General features: G+C 45.5%; 1 protein-coding gene across 1 annotated transcript in view; it reads left to right on the forward strand.

The window, feature by feature from the left end:
* Positions 1-4,184: 4,184 nt before the first annotated feature.
* efna4 (ephrin A4) overlaps positions 4,185-24,294 on the forward strand; it is a 31,564-nt gene continuing 11,454 nt past the window's right edge. The window contains exon 1 of the mRNA XM_071911226.2: positions 4,185-4,705. Within this exon, the coding sequence (XP_071767327.1) occupies positions 4,581-4,705 (125 nt within the window). The 5' untranslated portion in view covers positions 4,185-4,580. The remainder of the gene's footprint in view (positions 4,706-24,294) is intronic.

Consider the following 24,294-nt stretch of genomic DNA (forward strand, 5'->3'; position numbering starts at 1 on the left):
AGGCAAGAAAGAGAGGCAAAAAGCATTTAATAAACACGTCTCTATAGTAACCAAGATGTAATTTGCTTGGTGAGAAAAAGAGAACGACGGAGATTGAGGGAGAGCGATGGAGAGAGGGGAATAGAAAAGCATTTACCATCACTGCTTGAGTCCAGAGCTGTAATTACGGAACTGAGAGGCAGAAAGAGAGGGGGAGGAAAGAAAGGAGGTACACACAAGAAAGAGTCGCACACAGTGTACTTCACAAAAGGAAAAGGTGAGAATGAAAAATGCGCACAAGTTAAACGATGACCCCATGAAGTCGGTGCTGTTGCGACTGATTGCAGTGGGCGAGTGGAAGAGAGTGTCGGGGAAAAAAAGCAGTTCAAGAAAGCCAAAAATTGAGCGAGATCTACCAAAAGATAAAGTTGAGAAAAGGCATTTTCTGTGTCTATGCATTGGGTAAATAGAATGAATGAGAGTGTGTGTGTGTGTGTGTGTGTGTGTGTGTGTGTGTGGGGGGGGGGGGGGGGGGGGGGGGTCGGGGGTGCGTGCGCGTACATGTGTGCATGCATGTAACCATCAGAGGAAAAAACACTGACAAGACTGAGCAATCCTCCGAGACTGCTAGATCATTATACATGTTAGAAGTCAGCCATATCCCAACATTAACACAGTGGAAGCAGCCGAATAGGTCTGCGCATGGGTTTGAGTGGCAGTACGTATTAATGTTACCGGTGGCACAGAGAGGAATGCTGGCATGCAAAGAGAAGAAGAAGAAGAAGAGGACGAGGAGGAGAGTTAAAGTGAGGAGGAGGAGGGAGAGTGACAGGCGAAGAGGACATATCTTATGGGAAGCAGTAGTACTCCAATGATGAGTGATAGACAGGCCGAGATGTGTGTGAAACGTGCAGGCATGTGGCCTATCACAAATGGGAAGAGACCAAAAATAGAGGGATTACAGAGAAAGAGGGAGAATGGGGCCAGTCTGTGTGTGTGTGAGAGCGTGTGTGTGTGTGTGTGTTTAAGAGACAGTAAGTGTGTGTGTGTGTGTGTGTGTGTGTGTAGGGTAGTTGATTACAGCTCTGGCGAGTGGCTTGGTGTCAGCCTGTATGTGTGGAGATAACAGGATTAAGAGGCTACTGACACTACTGTACAACAGCAATGGAGGAGAAAGAGAGAGTGATGGAGAAGAGAGTGAGAGAGGGGAAGAGCAGGAAAGAGGAAAAAAGGAGTGGAAAAGGAAAAAATGAGAGGAACTTAAAGGAATATACCCCTCAAATCCTGAATGCACGTATTATTCCTATGGCGTGTGACACTTCAATAAACAAGAAATCTCATCCTGAATCTACTGAATAAGGAAGACTGTTGAATGTGAAGACACACACACACACACACACATAATAGTAATTCTGACTTAAAAAAAATGCATTCACATCCATCGTATCTTTTCCATCTACTTTATTCAAATTCATTCACAATGAAGCTACCCATCAGTATTAACACAGATGGGGGCAGAACATCAGTCTATTTAACACTTTAAAATACATCAAATAACAATACATGCATTTTATAATAATCAAGCATGACACATTATAGTCATCGACTTATTTCTAATGTGGTTCTTCCGTTTAAATATACAGTTTTAATGGGGAGTTTAATGGAGTCAGTAGCAGTAGTTAATACAATAGTTAAACAAATAAGACAGACATTTCTTTTTTGAAAACCACACTTGTCAGAGGCATAATACATACAAAAAGTGCAGAATATGTAATGAATTTATACATTGAAAAAGAATCCTCATAACCTTAGCCTCTTTAATGGCAATCCATTAATCTCCTCACTACGCCTTTATAAGCAGAAACCGTGATCCTGAGGGCGACGACCTGCAGCCTGTTTGATAGGAACTAATAATAATTCCAATTCCTGCGCCCCAGAAAATAAAAAGGAGCACTGAGCAGTTCTTGAGCCTAAAATATAAAACTATTCTTCGACTTTACCTACATTCCATCACACAAACAGTTTAGAAAATATCCTTTAAAAAAAATGTTAAAATGAAAATGAAAAGAGACTTCAATATGACATCATCTTCTTTTGACTTGCTTGGGTTTCATTTTAGGTAAAAAAAAAAAAAAATGTGCATAACAATCTTTTAGAAATGAGGCTACTCATCCCGTAATGCGATGGATGCAGGTTTGCTGCGCTAGGACAAACTCTATGGGACAATAGAGAATGTTTACTGAGATAAACTGTCCCAGGGGACAGGAAAAACATATTTGACCGGTAATGAGAAGATCAATGAGAGGAAAGATGAGCAAGGATGATGGATAGAGACTGAGAAAAAGGGAAAACAAAGAGTTTGAAAGAGTATTGATAAGGATAAATAGCAGACACACAGGTCTGAGGACAAATTCAAAAGATGAAAGAAATATTAAAGAGGAGAGATGGAAGAAGAAAGTTGGAGAGAGAACAAAGTTGGAGGGAGAAGAAGAGATGACGCAAAGCGGTAGTCTGGTTAGTTGAAACAGCCAATACCAGGTGTGAAATCCATCAGACTTGCAATCAACATGACTCCTAATTTAGTGCATCATAATTGTAGATCTCAATCGATGCTCCCATGGGGAAAATTAGATCGCTTTTCTCTCCATCCAATCAGAGTCAAGAGGGTGAACTCTGGCCAGTCTACAGTCTGTGACATTATCTTGGAGAGAAAGGTAAGCTAGAGGGTCCCAGTACAGCTGGATAACCATGCTCTAAAGAAAGGCTTTTTCAGAGAGAGACCAAACTGAATTTTAAAAAAGCATTATTAACCATCAGCATTCTTACAAATATTATCAGAAACAGTGCATCGATCAATCAAAAACGAAAGAGAGAGAGGAAGAGAGAGAAAGAAAGAGAGAGAGAGAGACCCCTGTGTACAGTTACTCCACTGTGGTCCTCTCCATGTTTGCTGAGGGAGTGCTAGATCTCACTAGGGACAAATTAGCCACACAGGAGCACTGAGGCATCATGGGAAATTAATGATCAGGACCTCCAGGAAGTGAGCTAATGAGTCCTAGTGCCACACAAACACACACACACACACACACACACACACACACACACACACACACACACACACACACACACACTGGGAAAGAGATAGAGAACGAGAGAGGAGGGGGTCCGGATAGGAATTAGCCAAACGTGCAGTCGCAGCTAATAACACAAAGCTAGCCATGTAACTGTGTCTGGATGAGTGATGGTGCTAGCACAATAGCAGTGTTAGTAATCACAGACACACACACACACACACACACACACACACACACACACACACACACACACACTCACTCAGAGAATCAGATAATTAGACAAGACCACCAGTGGCTTTCGCCCATGGAGGTGCAGTGATTACTGTCACTACACCCTCCCCTGGGGTGGCTGACAACAACCAGTGAATTAATACTTACCCACACGCACACACACACACCCACACGCACACACACACACCCACACGCACACACACACACACACACACACACACACACACACACACACACGGCAGGTAAGGGAAGATGAACTAAATGGGGATCTTGCAGATGACAGTCAAAGCAGTGCTGGGGCCTCCTGCTGTTTGATTACCATGTGTGGGTTACCTGAACACACCACTTTACCATGTAAAGTCCATGCAAAGTTGCCCTACTGGGAGCAACACAGTGGTGTCTACTAAGATACGTTGGTATCTGCTGTGCCTTGAAAGCAGGGGTCGGTGAAGCTCTGACTGGACGTTTGCCAGTTCAATCCCTGAGCCAGCTGGGGAAATGTGGGTGGGGGAAGAGAACGAGAAACTCCATCAGCAACTGTCGAGGTGCCCTTGAGCAAACACCCAGCTGCTGCAGTGGAGCAGACTGTGCAGGTGTGATTGTGTATGCAGCTGTACTGCCTGGTTAAATAAAAGTTAAAAAAGTAGTCAATTCCCTGATCAGTCATTTCAGACGGGAGAAAAGAGGACAGAAGTGGGGCAGACGCTTTCCAGAAAAACTGGAACAGGCTGCCTGCTCACACCAGTCGGCGCACCTCACAAGGAAAACTATGCACTATTGTCACCACACCCTTCTCTGCTGATTGGTCCAAAGTTTCCCCGGCACCGCCCTCTGCCCTGCGGACCCGCCCTTCCGCGGCTCTGCACAGCCTGTTGCTGCCAAACCAGATGGCACCTCTCAATTGATTTTCCAACCTATTACTGTATGCGCAATCCTGACCTTTAAACTCAGGTTTGGTCTCTTTTTTTTATTACTTTTCAACGAGGAGATCCTAATCTAAAACAACCATGCGGAACGTGGACAGACTCTTAAGAACTTTTCATTGTGGAAGTTAATACGTTTCTTTCTGCAGCCTGCTGACAATTAACCTTTTTTGAGCGACAATCAGCTTACTTTTAGTCAACATGCGAAAGCAAATGCTGAGGACATAGCTGTTCGATTTGTTCATTAGTTGGAGAAGCTACCGGGGAATTGGAAGTTGTTCGCCCAGTTCCTCAGTCGGGTCTGCTTACCTGTCACCGAGTTCCTCACCACTCCCACCCGGTGCAGAGCCTCCCCGCGGCCCCTGCGGCGGTAATGATGGGCTCCCTTTGGACACCTGGAGCTCTCCCTGCATGGAAGGTCACCCTTTTCCTCTTCAACTTAGTCTCTACTGCCATGGCCAAGAGACACGTCGTCTACTGGAATTCTACCAACACAAGGTGAGAAATCAATGGTTGGCAAAGCCCCATGCATTGACACTCATTTCCCGGACAAAAGAAGATAGCTGCTCACACATCTCTCTTGTCCTGCGTTCATTCTCACTGCGTGCAGAAAGCCTGCATAACGTTTAGGATGCATTTCATAATTCAGTGGGAACCGACTTTGCGCAGGACAAACATAGCTGGTCTGAACTTGCTCTCCCATGCTCACCTGTACTATTGCGCAATGACCACAATAATTCCTCCTAAATGAGTCAGGCTTAAGTTGGGTTAAAGAATCTCTGCTATGCAGCGGATCACGTCCCTGTGTACTTAATTGAAGAGAGATGCATAGCAGGTATGATCGCTTAAAACCTCCCCTAACCCAAAAGCTATCAGACCTGTATTTTAGTTGAATAAGGAAGCCTTAACTGGGCCAATATGAGACGGAGTGTTCTGATCTCACCCTCGTCCTCCTCCCAGTCAGGCTATCTCTATCATAATGACTACACTCTAACCCTGGCTTTCACCCATGCACTGAGTTTTGGGGTTAGTGATTAGGCTACTTATAGAAGGCCAGAAGTAAGGGTTTCTTCCTAAGTGTTTGTTCTGAATCGTGCCCTAGATAGCTTTCTGCGAACACAGGTGTATATTAAAGTCTAAAGTGCTGCTGTGCGTAAGCGAATGTGTAGTCGGGTAATGGGAAGGTGTGTGTGTTTGTGTGTGTGTGTAATGGGTTGATTGGGGCTATTAGCAAGGCAGAGTGAGGCTCACCTGCTGATCCAGGTGTTCCAGTCTGGCTAATTGAAGGGTTGAGTTGGGAGAGCTGCAGGGCCAGTAGGGCTACTGTCCAAAATAACACATCCGCCGTTCCCTCACCCACTCGTCTCGTAGCCCTCGCTTTCCATAAGGCCTGATTCCCCAAACACTCGGATGAATGGCTCTTTTTACTTCATAGCCATTGGCCATGGAGACCCCAATGTCAATCACAATTTGGTCTAGTATTTTACATCATTCCTGGATGCACAAAATGTGACAGAAATATTACGCCAGGGACTTGATTTCCCCCAGGGCTCCATTGGCAGGTCTGCAGGCTCATCCTGTATTGGAGTCAGCCGAGGTTAAATCCAGTGTGTCCAGGCGGGTAAAGCCCAGTCCTGTAATTGGGAGCCACCAGAATTGTAGTGGGGAGGAACACTGTGAGGATTAGGAAGCACCTTCTTGTTCCCCGGAGGTTCAGGGATGAATGGTCACAGCCTGTGGCAGGGCCACACAGTCGGCCGCAACACCACACAATCACAATGCCATCAGCATCACGGCGGAGGGTAACCCACTGTGGCAGAGAATCGCTCTCATCAGCAACACCACCCAATCACAAAGCTATCAGTGGAGCCGCGATGCTGCACCCGGCCCAGAATCCCCTGGGTTTACCGCTGGGGCTCGCTCTCATTCCTCCACTCCTCCCTCTCTCTGTTTTCCTGTGTCGTCTCTCCTCTCCTCTCCTCTCCTCTCCTCTTCTCCCCTCTCCACACTCTTCATTACCTCCCTTGCTTCATCCCTCTTTCCTTTTCATTTTTTTCTGCACTCCCCCTCCACTCCTCCGCCCCCTTTCTCTCACGACTCCCCCCTGCCCAGTGATGGATATTGGCTGTGTGATTAGTTGAGGTTCAGTCATTTTCCCATACCATATTTTCCATTAGGTGCCAGCCAGCTAGCCAGGTTGTCCCGAGGCCCATAACCGTAGCCAGGCGAGCGGAGCGGGGCGCGGGGACTGGAGGGCGATGCTTCTGTTGGCACGGCTCTGCGCTGCAGGGTCCAGGAAGCACTTGCTGGCCGTGGTGCAGAGGGCACTCTTGATCACAAAATACTCACACTCTGGTTTTCTGTTTATAATTGCCCTCGAGTTTCATATTGAGCTGTAGTTATTAAGTATAAAAATAATGAAAAACTAGTATAACTTCTTAAATTTGTAGGGGCACAGGAATATTCCTTACATCTAGCCGCTGTGGCTTTGACCCTTGCACTCCTTACTGTTGGTTGTTAGTAATGCGGTCTAGGAAATAAAGCTTATTCGACTGTTGCACTAATTACAAGTTGCTCTGGGTAAGAGTGACAGCTGAAGGCCTAAAATGTAAAATGTAATTCAAACCCCAAAACTTGTGTGGGCCTATTTGTTTATCATTTATTATGCCAGCATTATTCCTACCGGCTCTGCCACTGACAAAACCGCAAAATAGGGGCCATGTCTGACATTACTGTACATAAAAGTCTTAGCTAGTGTGTAATATCACTGTAGCTGGCGAGCACACTGGCTCCTCTTAATACAGATGACAGAGGACATTCCCTGGCCGTCACCTTTCCTTCGACATCTAGATTTATGGTTTTAATGAAGCAGGGGCAGTGAAGTGGAGACTGAAGGGCCTCGTTGCTCTGTTCTTTGCTGGTTAATATGGCTGTAACAAAGGCTCAGTGAAACACTTTAACTGGCCCACATTTAGCACCCTCCAGATTGAAAAATGGAGCTCTGAAATGGAAGTGATAGACTGACTGCAGGGTCAGTGTTGAACATCTTACAATCAGATACGCTGGCCTCTTTCATTGTGGGGCTAAATTGGTTCGATTGCCCTGTTTTATGATTTTATGAAGAGGGTTTATGATTGTCCTCAATTTTATAACTGTGTTTCTCTCTGAGCTATAGTTCCTTATTAGAAGAGAAATTATTTTTCAGTTCCTGGAACAGATAAAAGTTAATAAAATATTAAAAACCACAGTGTTCTAAGCCTGTGTGTGTGTGTGTGTGTGTGTGTGTGTGTGTGTGTGTGTGTGTGTGTGTGTGTGTGTGTGTGTGTGTGTGTGTGTGTGTGTGTGTGTGTGTGTGTGTGTGTGTGTGTGTTCAGTACTCGGTGTTGACAGTGATACTCAGCTCTCCCATGAGCAGCAAGCTCAGACTAGTTTATTGGTATCTTCAGCCCCCTGAATGTGGCATCATGGTTTGCTCTAGAAGCTGTTGGATCAAACCAGTTTATCACCCAGTTGACCAGCCATCTTGTTGGTACAACGGTGTCTGCTTGTTGCGTTGCATTCTTCCTCATAAATACACCGAGGATCTGTCAGGTAGTTTACTTGGAGCACGAGAACTTTCAGGGTTGAATTACCTTTTTGCAAGAGATGGCACGAAAGAGGCTTTTAACATCTATAGGGCTTCCCATAAATTTGTAACGGGAGTAAATGTCACCCAAACCTGAACCTTAAATCAACTGCTCCATTTCCTTGTCCTCTGTCTTACCCTTGGTTTTGGCTCACACCTCTCCTTTCGCTCTCCCTCTTCCCCGCCGTGTGTGGAGCCAAACTTGTTGCAACACTTCCTCTGGTTTCCAGCTCAAACTTCAGACTCTGTCTATGTTTTCGCTACCTCTCTTTTTTCCATTCTCTCTCTCTCTCTCTTTCCCACAGAATGGCAGATCAGCAGGGTTTTAATTGGAGATAACAGTGTTTACTATTTACATGGAGAGACACTGTACAATAGGAACACTCGAAGTCATTTCCCTTACCTATGCCTCCCTCCCTGGCACCTTTCCTCTCTTGTTCCCCCACTCTCTCCAGCAATCATTAATGTATGCAAGTAACTCACTCAGCAAGTTTGGACACAGAAGTTATATGTATAACAATACCAGAAGTCCAGACAACTCTGACTGAACTCCCTCTCTCTGTCTCTCTCTCTCTGTCTCTCTCTCTCTCTCTCTCTCTCTCTCTCCCTCTCTGACGAAGGCTGAAGGCGAGGTGCAAGCCAGTGAAGCATGTTTAAATGGTGTGCCAGGAGATGAATATTTGTATTGGTTTTCTGTATCTTTATTGAAAGCACCCCTCATAAGTCTTCTGTGTAATCTCTGCTCTGTTTATGCATCATTTCCCTCTGTGTGCACTCATGAATGATCGTGCGTAAATACCAAAGTAAATCACATTCCGCATACCATACCTTCACACACACACACACACACACACACACACATATTTGGGGGTGCGCTTGTGCAACCAGACACACACATAGACGCAAATGCACACCTGCACATACAGTATACAGTAGAAATGAAAGCCGGCAGTGTTTGTAATTGTGTCTTGTCAGGGGAGATGATTGCACCTCTAGACTTTTTTTTTTTTGTTGTTTTTTTGCCCCCCAGTCTCTCTGTCTGTTCCTCCTCTGTCGTGTGTGTGCATGTAAATGAATGCATTTCTCTCACTCCCTGCTATCTCTTCTCTCTGTGTCTGTCTCTGCGCTAATCTCTGTCTTCCCCTGGTAAATGATTAACATGGAGAACCTGGCTGAACTATAATCAACAAACCCACAGTGAGGTAATTACCGCTTTATTCCCTGTCCTTCTAACAAAGCAATCTCTCTCTCTCTCTCTTTCTTTCTCTCTCTCTCTCTCTCTCTCTCTCTCTCTCTCTCTCTCCCTCTCTCTCCCCTTCTCTCATCTAAGATCTATCACTGTCTCTCTCACTCTCTTTATCCTATCTGTGTCAATGTCTATTGTCTCGCTTGCTGCTGTGCAAAGCGTTGTGGTCTATGTAGATCCAAAGGTGTGTGTGTGTGTGTGTGTGTGTGTGTGTGTGTGTGAGAGTGTGATTGTGTACCTTATCTGTCTTTGTAAATGTGCTTTGTCTGTTTGTTTGTGGTATTGAGTGTATTATCTGGAGGTAAACTGTGGATGAGTTAGCTTGTGTACACTTGAGCTTCTTCATCTCTGGAGGAAAACAATGTGTGGCAGTGATTTTAGTTATTTGTTCACCTGTAAATTGACATTTGGCGCCATTGTGTTTGGTTGAAGTTCATTTCAGTGGAACAATAGCCCTGTCAGAGGTGTGTGTGTATGCTTGTGTGTGCGGTTGTGCGTGTGTGTGGGAGTGTGAGTGTGTGTGCGTGCATGTTCTTTTGGAACTGACCTGTTGGTTTGTGTTAAAGGGAAGTCTTTGTTTCCTTGAGCAGAGATGAAGTGTGATAAAGTTCAGTGCTGGAAAAACAAAGCCCAGAAATCCACCAGGATACCCAACCCTATTAAAACACTCACACATTTCATTCATTTGTGAGCCACAATATGAATCATGTTTTTTTACTAGAATACAGAGGTCTGTTCCGCGCACAGCAAGCAGTGAGAGTGGCTTTGACTGGAAAAATCCTCAGTTCCTGCCAGTGGTGTGCGTCTGTGGGAACATTTACCAACCGCTGTGTTGGCCTCTCATCTAAATAGGTCATTGTTTTGTTTCCACTCGCTACTTCATTTAGGTGTGACTAAAGTGTTACAGGGAAAAGGTGTGTTGTTGCCTTTGGATGCTTGGTTTTTAGAAGGAGGGGTGAGCAGGCATGAGATTAGTATTGTGCAACCAAGTCTCTCGCTCTAAAATGTCATGTGGCCTCATTTTGTGAACTATTTCAGGTTTGGTGTGAATTTTCACAAAAGTAGGTATAGGTCAGAACTGACACTGCTTCCTTTGTGTGTGTGTGTGTGAGTGTGCATGCATGAAATCAGTAATCCTCAATTTTACAAAGAAGGAGAGGCATCTTAGATTAGTGTTATATTACACCTTACAGTGAAATCTTATAAACATGTTGCACAACAAAAATAATCCTTGCTGCTATTGAGGTGAAAGCAGTTGAGGTACACACACACACACACACACACACACACACACACACACACACACACACACACACACACACACACACAGTCAGACTCTTTCTCTGCCAAACACACTGTGTTGAAAATGAGGTTTGGGCAGAGGCCTAGCGGTGAGGATGTCTGTATTAAAATGGATCAGATAGTCACAGTGCTGCTTGGAGCCGTCGGAGCAGACATGGTGTACAAGCATGAAAGGACGGCCGCTCTCTCCTCCTGGTCAGGATATTTAGTCAATCGATACCAATTTAACACCCAGATATTATCGCCAGCTTCTCACATTATCGCCAGGCTGCATATGGACCCGTCTCTTTCCCAATTTCTCTCGTTTTCTCTCCCCACGCTGCCCTGCTTCTCTGTGTACACACATACATCAATATTAGGTTCTATTTAGCTGTAATAAGTTGTATTGTATGAATGTCTCCAAGTGGGGTGTAACAGCTGTGGAGTGAAATGAGGTTCAATGTCGTCTGCCTCTTGGTTGGCACAATGCTGCCTGGCTTTGGCACAAAATGGCTGCTGTGCCGTATGTGTGTGGAGAGATCCGTGGTGGTTAGGGGCTGGTGCTGAGGACTGTGCAGGAGTGCGTTCATTCATGTAACACAATGAACTGCCATTGCGGTTTGTGTCAGGCCTACTATGTATTTTTGGCTATAAAAAAATGTATATACAAAATGGCATTTAAATCATGGCAATATCTAAGCTAAAAAATGTGGGGGAAAAAAATAAAGCAATCCACTTATTGTATTGAACCACTATGCACATCTTAGAATTATTTCCTTCTCACACACACACACACAAACACACACTGACATACGTATACACACGCCACAAAATGCTCTCCCGCTCATCTCAGAAACCCTGCCGAGAGGCAACCAGGGAATTCCCTGAGACAGAAATTGAATTAGTATTGACCCAGGCAGAGCAAAAGGCTGTAGCAGGAACCTGGATTATTGTACCATACAAGGTCCTCAAAGCCAGGAGGGCACAGAGACTACAGCTCTTCAAAGGTGCTTCAACACAGTCACTTTCAAAATGTGAAAAAAAAAAATCCAGTTTCTTCTTTTGCATGTGCATTCCCACCATAATTCTGAAGATATCATATGATCGCCAGTACAATAGTTGCTATGGCAACTACCATTTTTCCTACGTTGCCAAGAAAATGCAAGAGGTGCATGCTTTTGGGTGTGACTATTTGTTTAGACATTTGTTCAACGAGCCCTAAAATGTGTGTGTTCCCCAAAAGTAGTTAATTGATTTAAAAATCCAGTTTTTAAGCAAAAATGTTATCCTGAATCTTTAGAAATTAGATTTGTGACTGAGCGTGCTAGCAGAACTTGTGTGCAGCAGTTCTGTAGCCAGGAAATGATCAATAGGTTGTAAGCAACAATGCCTGAGATACAACGTCAAATAAATGTGCACTGGGAAATGTCCATGGTTCCCCAGTGGACATTCCTAAAATCTTAACATTCCTAAAATCTTAGAAAATATGTCATTAATTTTTTTTTAAATAAATTTTGGTTTGCATTCAATTATTCCCAATGTCAGTAGGCATATGTAGCAACTCTTGACATGTAACAGTAGCTGTTTTTTTTTTTTTTTTTTTTAAATTACAGAGTATCTTGTGAAAAGTGTAGAATAACTTCATTGGCACAGGGAAGTGGTTTCAGTGACATTTATTAAAGTTTTATATCGAGGGAAAATTGTAAACCTGCGTGACATACCTCCGTAATAATAACATGATCTGGCATTCTCTCACTGAAAGGCTCAGCAACACACAACGAAGAAGTACACTACATCACTCCTGATGAAATCATATGAATTCTATTACAGCCTTACACTCACTGGAGGAAATGGAACAATCCATAAATAGTAAAAAGCAGGGAAAATGCATAGCCAAAGAGAATACACCAGATGCATTTTATACTTTGTGCTTCGCTAAGCCGTTATCTGTGACCTGTCTCTCCTTATTTACTAGTTATTTCTGCTGCTGGTCATGTGTACTCCATCTGTCCCGTGAACTAGGACACAGGTCGGCGATGTCATGTACATGTATCAGTAAAGTTCACAGTGTGTCTCGAGTGTGATGCTGTGGGTCCGGGAGCGGCCGTCTTCACACCAGAACAAACTTTATGGACTAATAAGCCTCCTCCTAGAAAGCAAAGCACAGCCCCTCCACACTTTATCTAGACACAACAAAGAGACAGTTAGATAACGACACTTGAAGGTGTATGTGTGTGTGTGTGTTTAGGGGGTGTAGCTTTCTGGCTTTGGTGTGGGCGTCTTTTGTGTATTGCACCTTAAAACCGTTCTGCTTATCAGAATTGCCTTCTCGGGGTTGTGAAAAGGCTTAAGAAACACTTTTTGCCGGCTATATTCCCCATTTGATAGTCTGTCCTAAAAAACACCTTTTATCCTGTACTTTTTGATTCCCGCTCAAGTGGAGGAGATGGATCACATGACAAATCTTGCACTATGTAGATATTTTGGATCTTTGAGCGCTGGATGATTTCAGGAGATTTTCATGCCACGGAACAAAAACTAATATTATTTTGGCATCGCCTCCCAGAAGTATGGCAGCACAGCCTACTTTCCAGCCCCCAATGATGTGAAACGCACACACACATTCTTCTTCCCTTTTTCTTTTGCTCTGACACACACACACACACACACACACACACACACACACACACCGCATGCACACTCTCTCCCCTCTCTGTTTCTCTTTCTCTTCAGCCCCCAGAGATGGTAAAAACATTAGACCTGCAGTGGAGGGAGCGAGGGATGGAGAATGCGTTAAGGAGAGGATGGTAGGGAAAGAGTCAACAGATTTCAACTCCCAAAACAGCACGGGAGGGCCCCGAGGGATGGAGGGATGAGGTGAGAGGGAGAGAGGGAGAGAGGGAAGAAAGGATGTCAGCAGGTATTACTATCACTGTCACAAGGAAGCGTGAGGAGCCCCCCCTCTCTCTCCCCTCTCTCCTTCCCCTCCCTCCCTGCCAGCACACGCACTGGTGTGTGTACGCTCTCTCCCACACACACACACACACACTCGCATACAGGTGTGGTACAGACACACGCACACCGCCGCCACTACCATCGCCCTGCCTGCATACACTCTCACACACACATGGCTGCCTGGACTCTGGGGAGAGCCCGAGTAGGAATCACACCCCATTTAGAACTGACACTGCTTTCTGGTGTGTGTGTGTGTGTGTGTGTGTGTGTGGCTGTGTCTGTGTGTGTGTGTGTGTGTGTGCATTGAGTAAGCAGGCTTGCGCTGAATTATGGTTATGCATGTTGTGTGTTGGCAGTAGTGTGTGCTTTTTTGCATTGTACCTGTGTAAAAGGGCTTATTGGGCAAAAAATGAATGGAATGCTGCATCATATTCAAACATGTTCCGTGCAACATACGACCTCACATTTTTTGAGGCTTACGGTGAGATGATGAGATATGGTATTGGTATGTGTGTGTGTGTGTGTGTGTGTGTGTGTGTGTGTGCGTGCATATTTGGATGTGTTATTTTTGTAGCAATAACCAGTACCACATGATTTTCGGGTTAGCGGTAATGCGCAGCTTGATCCCTCTCTCTTGGTACTGTGACTTCTATTTTTTTTTTCCTCGGCTTCCACTTGTTCTTTTTTCCTGCCCTTCGCCCTCCTTTCTCAGCATTTTGTTTCAATCAAATCCTTTATTTATGAGTTAAAGGAATGCAGACTTTTTTTTTCCAATAAGTTCTTTGATCAGCCTACTGTTGTGCGGCTAGAAACTGATATCAGTTTCACCTCTATATATCCAACATTTATTGCAATACGGTGCATATATTAATGCTGCTGAGACGATGCTAAGCTAGCTTGTACCGTCTGTTATAAACATGCGCAGCCGGCTAAAGCGCTAGCATGCAGAGGAGGGAGCTAAATACTGAACATACTGAACACTGCTACTGAACCTACCTTTCCATAGTGGTAAATTCATTAAACTGCCAAACAGTTGTTGTGTTCCTTAAAGTCTTTAGATTTTTTTTTTTTTTTTTTTTAATGTTTTTATGTATTATATTTTTAAATGAATTGCTTTCTGTCACTGTCCAAAAGTATGTTTTGTTATTTTCATCCAAAATGATCAGCTGGTTGTAATTCACAGTCCAAGAGCATCCAGAGTAGTGGTGCTATTTTGTGCTGAATGGAAGAGGGGGAAATAGCCATGTCCCAAATCTCCATAGCTATGGCCTTGTAGCAGCAGAACTCATGAATCTCATTGCTCTCCTATTCAGCTGGAAATGGAGTTCTTGTACGCACCACGCTTCTCAAAACACTGGAGCAGACGCTCCTGTGTTTATGATTGTGGAATTAATCTGTGTGTGCTCCCAAAATACGCCCAATGACAAATGCCTAGTCATGAAAGTCAAAAAATCCCCTACTCACTACATTTTTAAAATTAAGGAGGTTCCCTGGTTTATTTTCTTTGGGAACAGAAAATTGTTCTGAGTAATGTTATACTTCATCAAAGTTAGATATTCAGCACCAAAACAGGTTACGTTTCTTTTCTTTGTTGGAGTTATTTGCTTGCTAACCCGCTTCCTGTGAATGATTTACAATGGATTTACTGTTCTTTTTTTTTCCTTGCCTCATTAAGGAAACACACACAGACACACACACACACACACACACACACGCTGATGCATACCTCCTGCGTGTTAATCTAGTAATTGTGGGTCATTACTTAAAGCAGTGGCCAGTCAATCTTTAATCCCAAATTAATCAGATAATCCCAGTCCAGTGTCAGGCCATCATTAGCATGATGGGCCATGAGACCGCCGTCTGCACCCCTCCTCTCAGCCCCCCATCCTTCCTCTTTCCTGCTACACCCCCCCTCCCCCCTCTCTTATTGTGTCTAACCCCTTCAGCGGTGTTGTGGAACTGAACAAGCCTCTCTAAGAAATCAGGGGCATCCGGCTGCAAGGCTGGCCATGTTATGTCAACCCAAATGTAGAAAATCAATGAATAATCTGGTAAAACTGTATTTTATTCAATGCAACTGAGTGGTATGTATGACCTGTGGCATGTATGTATGTATGTATGTATGTATTAACTCAATTTACAATACACAGTTTATTAATAGTGAGAATTCAATAGCCTTGGCGTCCAACAGACTTTGCAGGTTTGGCTTATACTTTTTAAAGTAAGTGTATTTCTTTACTCAGTTGGTATTAGACATTGATGTCAGTATCTTACCTTTGGTGTGTGTGCGCATGTGTTTGTATGTGTGTATAAGGGTGGAGTGGTGGGTGGCTGTGCGTGACTAGAGCAGGACAAAGCTGGCTGCCTTGAGGGGGAATAGGGGGACCGTCCCATACCCCTGATGCACAGAGCGATATGAATCTTAACCGTTCTGACGGAGAAAGATGGAGAGAGAGGGAGAGAAGCATGGATAGGCTGCAAGAGAGGGAGAGGGAAGGGGCAGTTTAGACTCCTGGGATTCCAAAGCAGTGACCGTGAAAGTGCTTAGATAAACAGAGAGAAAGAAGGAGAGGGAGGGAGGGAGGGAAAGCAAACGGGGGGGAAAGGGCGGTGGAAGGAGCAATGGAGGGAAGAGAGAAGGGGAAGGTGAAGACACGTTGACAGGGGAAGGAAATGAGACTTGCTGAAGATGGGGTGAAAGAAAGCGGGTGAGAATGAAACCAAGTAAAGAAGTTTTTAAATAAGTTCAGCAAGAGTCAGAGGGACTGGAAGGGGCCAACTCACTCTATTTGCTCCTTAACTCTTGTGGCTCTCCAATCTATTTCTCTCCATCTTCTCCTTTCCTTTCCTCTCCTTCTTTCTGCTTAAATAATTCAGGCCTGTTGGCTGTATTGGGGCAGGATCCTAGTTGTCTTGACATGTCTTAACTGTGTGTGTGTGTGTGTGTGTGAGAGAGAGAGAGAGAGAGAGAGAGAGAGAGAGAGAGAGAGTGAGTGAGTGAAGGAGGGCTTCCAGAGCCCAGGCCAACTTCCCATTCCTCCGCTAACAACCACCAAGGCATCAGAGAGGGAGGGGGAGAGAGATTGCACACCTGGGACGAGTTGTATTTGCTGCCTATCCAGCATTGACCTTCACATCAGGGAGAGAGAGCGAGAGACAGAGACAGAGAGTGCGAGAACGGGAAAGAAAGAGTGTCTACCCCATCAGAAGTGTGACCCACTTAGTAAATGATGGATTCTCAAAGCCAAGTCTGATTTATTGGTTCAGTGTATTTGCTTAGCGAGCGCCCTTTTCACTATGGTGAAGAGTGTATCTGAGTGTGTGTGTGTGTGTGTGTGTGTGTGTGTGTGTGTGTTGTGGGGGGTGTTGCTTGCATGTCCTCCTTAACCCACTTACACAGGTGGGCCTTGCTGAAAGACCTGGGACACAGATAAGTGTAGTTAAGTATAGTTAAAATAATAGATGAGAGCCTAGACCCTATACTGTTAAGCTCAGAGACTATTCCGCCCTCTGTAAGGATAGGATTATAACACAAGTAACTTTTCAAAACACTGTTACAAAGTGATTTTCCAACAATAATAAATGAAAGCCAATAAAATAAACCAAAAAAGAAAAGCCAGACTTGGATATAAAACAGGGTTACATAAGGATTAAACAGGAAAATGCAAGAATAGAAAACGAACTGAAAGCGTGTTTGTTAAAAGTGTTACAGAAGTGATTTAAAAGATGACACTCATTATCTCCTCTGACAGCGTGTCCAAAGCCCGAACAGCAAAGTTACTACATAAACATTAGACAAATGATGTTGACACACCAGATCAGACTAGCTGACACTTTGTAGCAATGCACTTTGATAGATTTCATAAATGTTTTGAATCATGAGTTTTTTCATCCACCCCTCATAGCTCTCACTGTCTTCCTCCCCCCTTCATCTCTGTCAGTGTCTGAGCAGTGAGGTACTGTAGCTATATTCAGGTTTATATATCCAGGCTTGGCACCAGTACAAATCAGCCCTGTATTTACACTGCAGCTCCATTTAGACTGCAGAAACATGGAGAGCACTCATTACTCTGAGGTTTAGGCTGCTGTACGGAGGGATGCAGGAAAAAAGATGGATGGAGGGATGGGGTGAAGGATGGATGGGTGGGGCATAGGCTTGGCACCAATCCCAGCTCCGGATTGGTTGTTGTCCTGGCAACGGCACGTCTGACCTTATTTACCCCCCTGCACACCCTTGCCGAACGCGCGCTCTCGCCGACGCACACTTCTTTTGCCAGAACACACGTGCACTTCCTCCATAACTCCACTTCTCCGTGTGAACGTTCTCCTTGTGCTCTTTTACTTGAGCTCCTGTTACAAGTGTGGCCACCTCCACAATGCAGGTGAGAAAGTCAAGTAACACAATACAGTTAGCTGCCGCTGTGCTAGCTGCGGCTGTGCTAGTGGGCGGCAGTGAGGCAACGTTTTGGCATGCAGTGTTTGGTCAAACGGCACAAAAAAAAAAGACCCATTCCAGAGCCCGAGACTGTGTTCATGTCCATTTATATTGTGGACAGTAATTTCATATCTTCCAGTAATGTCACTGGAAAGCCTATTCGAGGACCAGACTAGACCACACATAGAGGGCTGTGCCTGTGTGCAATAGAGCTCCACCGCAGAGAGTAGAGACGGTTTCCACAGACCTGCAGCCGTATCGAACTGGTTCCGATGGACTGGTTTCCATACTGATGGCTTCTGTGGGCTCGAATCACTCAATTCTCCTCAGCTCTGAGGGTCATAGCTATGCATCCTGTTCTGCTGCGGAGTCCCATAGAATGGACACACATGTGCGCGCACACACACACACACACACACACTGTAGCACCAAGGCCATAACAGGCAGAAAATAGGGTCTGTTCTGTCTTTACCTGAGGCTTAGAATCTTCAGAGCCTGAAGCAGCAGGTGTGTGAGTGTGTCTGTGTGTGTGTCTGTGTGTTTTATCTGTGTCTCTAAATTGATAGGGGATGTGGGTCCATGAGGCAGCCTGCTGATCCGCACATTCTGAATGTGAAGTGGACTGGTCTGTGCCTTCTGGTCATTTAATGGAGCCTGCAGGCTAAGAGAGGTGCAACCAATCGCTTCATCTAGGTTATGGACATACACCCACTGCCACACTCACCCACATCCATGCACTGAATTCAGATCAGTGTATGAGGCATTCTCTGAGCTCTCTGCAGTGTGTGTGTGTGTGTGTGTGTGTATGTGTGTGGGTGCGCTCGTGCGTGTGCAAGTCCTTGCACTTCTATCCTTATGCGAACCAAGGATAGAAAGATGAGGAAAATCCTCCAAAGTATGGACGTTTTAAGATTAGGTATGGGTTACGGTAAAGGTTAAGGTTATGCATGTAGTGGGGTGAATGTAGTTTATGGAAGGTCCTCACTTGTATATTAATACAAATGTGTGTGTGTGCTGATCATGCATGTGTAGAAAAATCGCAAAATCCAGTGGATGGAGAAAGAGAAGTGGAAAGGGAGAGACGTACTCCACAAATTCGCAGATCAAAAGTCACAGGAAAGACGGCAAAAGGTCCAGTGTAGCGGAGAGATACACTTCCTGACAACCTTGAAGGAAGCATGCACACACACACACACACACACACACACACACACACACACACACACACACACAGCATAGCAAACAGGAAAGAGCAGATAAGAGCAACAGCTTGTTCCCCTTAAGTCCCTCTTTCCTCTCGGTGAGGAAGGCTCGGCGGTGGTCGTGCGCCACAGTTTGAGGACACCGAGGAAATCTTCAGAGAATTTGGAGAGGCGGGGCTCGGGGCGTCTCGGGCGGGGGGGGGGGTGCAGGGGATTTTTCGGCCAGCTGGGCAGGCAGGGAGGTGGGGGGCCCCAGATGGTCAGAAGTGGGGGGTAAAGTCCTTGTTTGTGCGCATTGAGGGGAGTAAGCACCAGGTTAGACACAACACTGGCGTTTGGGCTCAGGACACAGCATGGCTTTGTGTGGGTGTGGAGGAGGGAACAGCTAATGGAACGGGGGGGTCTGTCCCGATACTGTTCCGTTTTACAACCATGCACTCCATAGTGAAAGATGGAGTGGGAGAGAGGAACAGCTGAGAATGGAGTAGATGAGGGAAAAAGGGGTTTAAGCAATGCACAACCTTGGAAATGGTGCAATGGCGAGTAGTTGAAGGTGTCAGAGTCTCTCTCTCTCTCTCTCTCGCTCTCTCTCTTTCTCAGTCTCACGGGTGTGGCAGTAAGGTTGTGTGATTCTCTCTTTTTTTTTTTTTTTTCTTCTCTCTGATGATGGGATAGCCTGTGGAGCAAGAGGTCGCTGAAACTATGGAGACCTTAAGGAAAGAATGTTCTGCCTCTTTTGTTCTCTGCCTCGCTCCCTCTCTCCTCATGTCTGCAGGGTCTCTTTGTTGTTCACTTCTCTCACATTTTCCATCAGTTCCTCTCCTCCCTGCACTTCTGTTCTTCCTGGAAAGGCTTCTACACAGTCTGGTTTCGTTCACCTGCCCAATATCCTTGTTTTTGTTTCACTCTGAGGATGAAAACGTATCTGCGTTTAGGTACACGCCCATATGAGAAACCTCCCAGTTAAGTTATTTGTTTTCCTTTGGTGGTCCTCATGTTGAGGCCAAGCACCAATGTCCCTCCTCCAGTCTGACCTGGGTCAAATAGTATTTGCAAATATTCTTAGCGTGTTGGGAATACGAGATCGGTGATGTTTTCCACATAAGACCGTACAGTAAGAGTTGGAATGCTACGACAATCATAGGAAAGTATCTGAAAGTTAATTTAGCATACTTTATTGAGATTTATGACTCACCCGACACCTACTCATTTGTCCTTATGCGGTAAACCCCACCCGTCTGGTACTCCAAGTAAATTGAAATAAACAATACCATTTGACCAAGGCATTCTCCTACTGGGCCAGCGGTTCTCCCATAGCACCACTCATGTTGCTACAGCACACAGCACCACAGCGGCTGTAGCCGTGGCATGCTATGCCCAGCCAAGGCAGAGTGGCCACAGCCTGCTGTGCCCAGTCAGGACAGTGACCAGAGTTAGCGGTTGCCCTGCTGTGATTGGCCACGGAAGAACTAGGGCTCCACCAAGCCTTTCGGCCTCCCACCATCACTGTAACAAAGCAACACTGACTTTTACTTTGGGCTGATTAGCCTCCTGTACATGCACCACGTTTAATAAAACTACGTATATATTTTCTGAATTCATTCAGGATGCATAGTGTAGTGTGTGCATGTTATTAGCATTTTCATTGTAGTAGAATACTCTTATCCACCATGTTGATTATGTGTACTACTTGTATAAGGGCCTCAGTGTATTCGGTATGCGTAGTATGTAGCTGCTCTGCGTGGTGGAGTATCTATTCTGTATTCCTGATGCTGTGTTGTGGGATTGTTGCTCCTTTAATTATTCTCTCATATTAAAGGATCAAAGGTCTCTGCCACAGTCAACCCCCTGCATTTCATTATAACTACACACACACACACACAGTAGTGCACTTGTGTGTGTGTGTGTGTGGGTGTGGGTATGTGTGCATGTGTGTGTGTGTGTGTGTGTGTGTGTGTGTGTGTGTCCATTCGCACGCACATTTACATGGATACTCATGTACACATCGGGAGGACATGAGTTATGTTAAATTTTGAATTTGGATCTGATTTGCTGTAATTCTATAAAGTAGAAAAAATACAATTTTGGCCTTGTTAAGTTTTTCCATTGAAGAGCCCGGCACGTTATTTTTAATTCGGCTCCTCGTTGAGATTTTTCTTTATCAACCAAGAGCTTGCACCAGACCTCAGAAGGGTGTCACTGATCCCCCTCTGGCATGGGGGATGGAGTGTGTTTCATTCTCCTGAACCCGTTTCATGTTTATGCGTGCCTGTGTTTGTATGGTTTTGTATACGTGTGTGTGTGTGTGCACGTGCACATATGTGTTCATGTATACTTAAGCACACTTGAGTACGAGTGAGTCTGCTTTGCTGTTGCCTTGCCCTCTACCCCGCTCCAGCGCTGGACCGAACCAATCCTCTCCCCTGCTTCCAGAGGTTTCTCTCCCTGATAGGCTGCTCCAGCGCTCTGTGCTTTGACACCCACTGCTCCGCAATGCTCCCATGATGCCCTGTGCTGTCACCGCTCTGCAGCATGGTGGCTGGCAGGAGGGGAGGATGCCGAGTGTAATTAGGGCGTACCCAAGCCTACCAGGGCCAGAGAGAGGGAGAGAGAGGAGAGAGGGGTAGAGGAGAGAAGGAGGGCTGACAGTTTGACATCAGTAGAGCACACCTTCTCTGTAATTGCTGGCGTGCATATGGTGCAGGCCGAGGTTGGAGGCTTGTGTGTGTGTGTGTGTGTGTGGTGGGAGGGGGGGGGAGTCACAGAAATAGGAGGAGAGCAGAGGGAGATGCAGCAGGGCCTCTGAAGCAATAGATGGGGATGAGCGTATGTCATCCAGAGAGAGGAGATCGTGAAAGGATTGAGGAGGAAGGAGGAGGAGGAGGAGAGGAGGAGGAGGAGGAGAGGAGGCACGCAGGGTGGGGGAGGGGGGAATGTGGGAAGGGGGGGGGTGACAGGACCTGAGTAGCTATACAAGCACAGAAGAAGCTTGTGGTGACTGACATGTATAGCAGGGGGTGCAGCATGTTGACACAGCATACGTCTATTATTACATACACATGCACACACATAGGCATGCACACACACACACACACGCACACACTACGACAGCTGGTGCACCTAAGTAAACATCTCTCTGTCGAAGCCTCAGAAAACGCCACAGGTAGTACTACGAGTAAACGGGCTGCTGTGCGCACGTGTGTGTGTGTGTGTGTGTGTGTGTGTGTGTTGAGGGTGGGGATTGGGGGATTGGGGGGATACCTGTGCACGATTACACCGGCTTATGTGCTTTTCTGTTCTCTTAACCAGACAATCGAGTGCCTTTGTTAGGCTGTAATTAGAGCATCCAGGTAATAAAGCTATTGGACGTGACCACACACACACACACACACACACACACAGTGGCTCACAGAGGGGATATTGATCAGTGGAGTGTGTGTGTCCTGTGCGAGGGATCCTGATCGATGGTGTCCTGTCCTGTTGATAGATCACCAATCGTGTGCAGCAACTATTGAGCAGGAAGCAGCTTTAGTGAGGCCTGCCTCCCGGGTCTCACCTGCCGCCCTGCCACACACACTCACTGCTTTTCTGCTCCATTATCTCACCGTGGAAACACACACCCGCTGTGTCCACTTTCATTCACTCAAGCATCGCCGTCCGCGGATCGCTCGGGTTAACACAAGATGTGAATTTCTATTTTTTTTTTTTTCAATTTCAGTTTCACCATATGGCCCCCCTTCTCTCCTGACGGTTTCTTGCCATTTCCCTTTTCATCGCTCCATCCATCTTCACCACCCTCCGCAGATTTGCTGGACCATCTCAGTCTCCTGCTTCCCGTCACATTTTTCTGTTTCATTTCAGTCATTCTTTCTCTCATTTATTCTTTTTTGTCTCTTCTCTGCCCACCTACTTAACTTGAGGCCAGCCTGCTGTCCATGCCCCCCCCCTCCCCTCCCCCCCCCCTTCCATACTCTTTTTTCCCTCCCTTGTTCCCCTTCGCTGACTCCCAGCACTCCTTCCCTCGCTCCTTCGCTCTGTCGCCCCTCTATAAAGACTCCCACTGACGGACCTGAACTTGCTGCCCAAGCCACACTCGGCCTCCTCTTCCTCTCGCCCTGCTAACCCACCCCCCCACCCAACCCCCCACCCCCCCCGCCCCTCCCCCTTCTTTCTCTCCTGCGCTCCATGTGAAGGGGAGACCAATTAAAGTCCGTCTCTTCTCCTTCTCCTCCTCCACTCCGTCGTTCTCCTCTCTCTGTGTCTGCAGTCAGACTCTCTGGGGTCACTAATTAAAACACTTTCTCTTTACTTTCTTTGCTCTTTCCTTTCCATTTTTTTCCCACCTGCTCATCTTACTTTCTGCTTTCTTTTGCTTTCTTTTCTTACTGTTTTTTTTTTTTTTTTTTTCCATCTCTGTGCCCTAACCTGTCTCAACAACTGTCTTTTCATCAATCTCCCTCTGCCTCTCTCTGGGCCCCGTTTGATGTCACTCCATCACTCACATTCCCTCTCTCCATTTGTCACGCATTTCCCTGCTCATTTCTAGTTTCCTACTTTATTCGCCTGTCTTTTCATGCTGTTATGATTCTCATGAAGTCTTGTGATTTCTTTCTATTAAGTTTGCCTCTCTTACTTTGTTCTACATCTACTTTTCTCATCTCCCTCATTCAGTTTTTTTTCTGTCTTATCCTGTCTCTCTCAGTTTGTGGTAGTTTGTCCAGGAGTAATTATCTATACTGTAGCTTACAGTAAGAATGTGCAGTCCAAAGGAACGCGCTTTATGCAGCTTCTTCTGCTCTGTTCTATTACTACTGTCTTGTCCAGAGTTGTTATTATGCCTAAAACCAGCCAACCTTGACTTGAGGCGTGTGTGTGTGTGTATGTGTGCCTGTGTGCGTGTGTATGTACGTGAACAGAAGAGCGTACATGCCTGTGTTTATCTGTATTGTGTAGTGGATCATGGAAAGAAAGAGGGAGTCAGGTTTATTTTACACTGAACTCTTCCCACTGGCCTTAATTAGCATATGAAGAATTGTTGTTCTGTCTCTTTTGTCTCCCGACCCGTCTCCTTTGTAAGTCAGATGATTTCCCCGGTATTAAGATGGAATTGCATCATTACAATGTATCAAATCCCAAAACAAATATAAAAAAAAAAACAGCTGCATAACTTTGCTTTATCACCCTGTGTAATCGTTATATGTAATATTGATGAACTATCCATCTGCTGGAGCCATCCACACTCCTCCAGGCACAAAGGAATTATGGAATATCTGCCATCCATCTCTCTCTCTCTCTTTCTCTCTCTCTGTCTGTCTGTCTCTCTCTCTCTCTCTCTGTCTCTCT

The sequence above is a fragment of the Centroberyx gerrardi genome, chromosome 12 (assembly GCF_048128805.1).
Source record: "Centroberyx gerrardi isolate f3 chromosome 12, fCenGer3.hap1.cur.20231027, whole genome shotgun sequence".
Lineage (NCBI taxonomy): Eukaryota > Metazoa > Chordata > Actinopteri > Beryciformes > Berycidae > Centroberyx > Centroberyx gerrardi.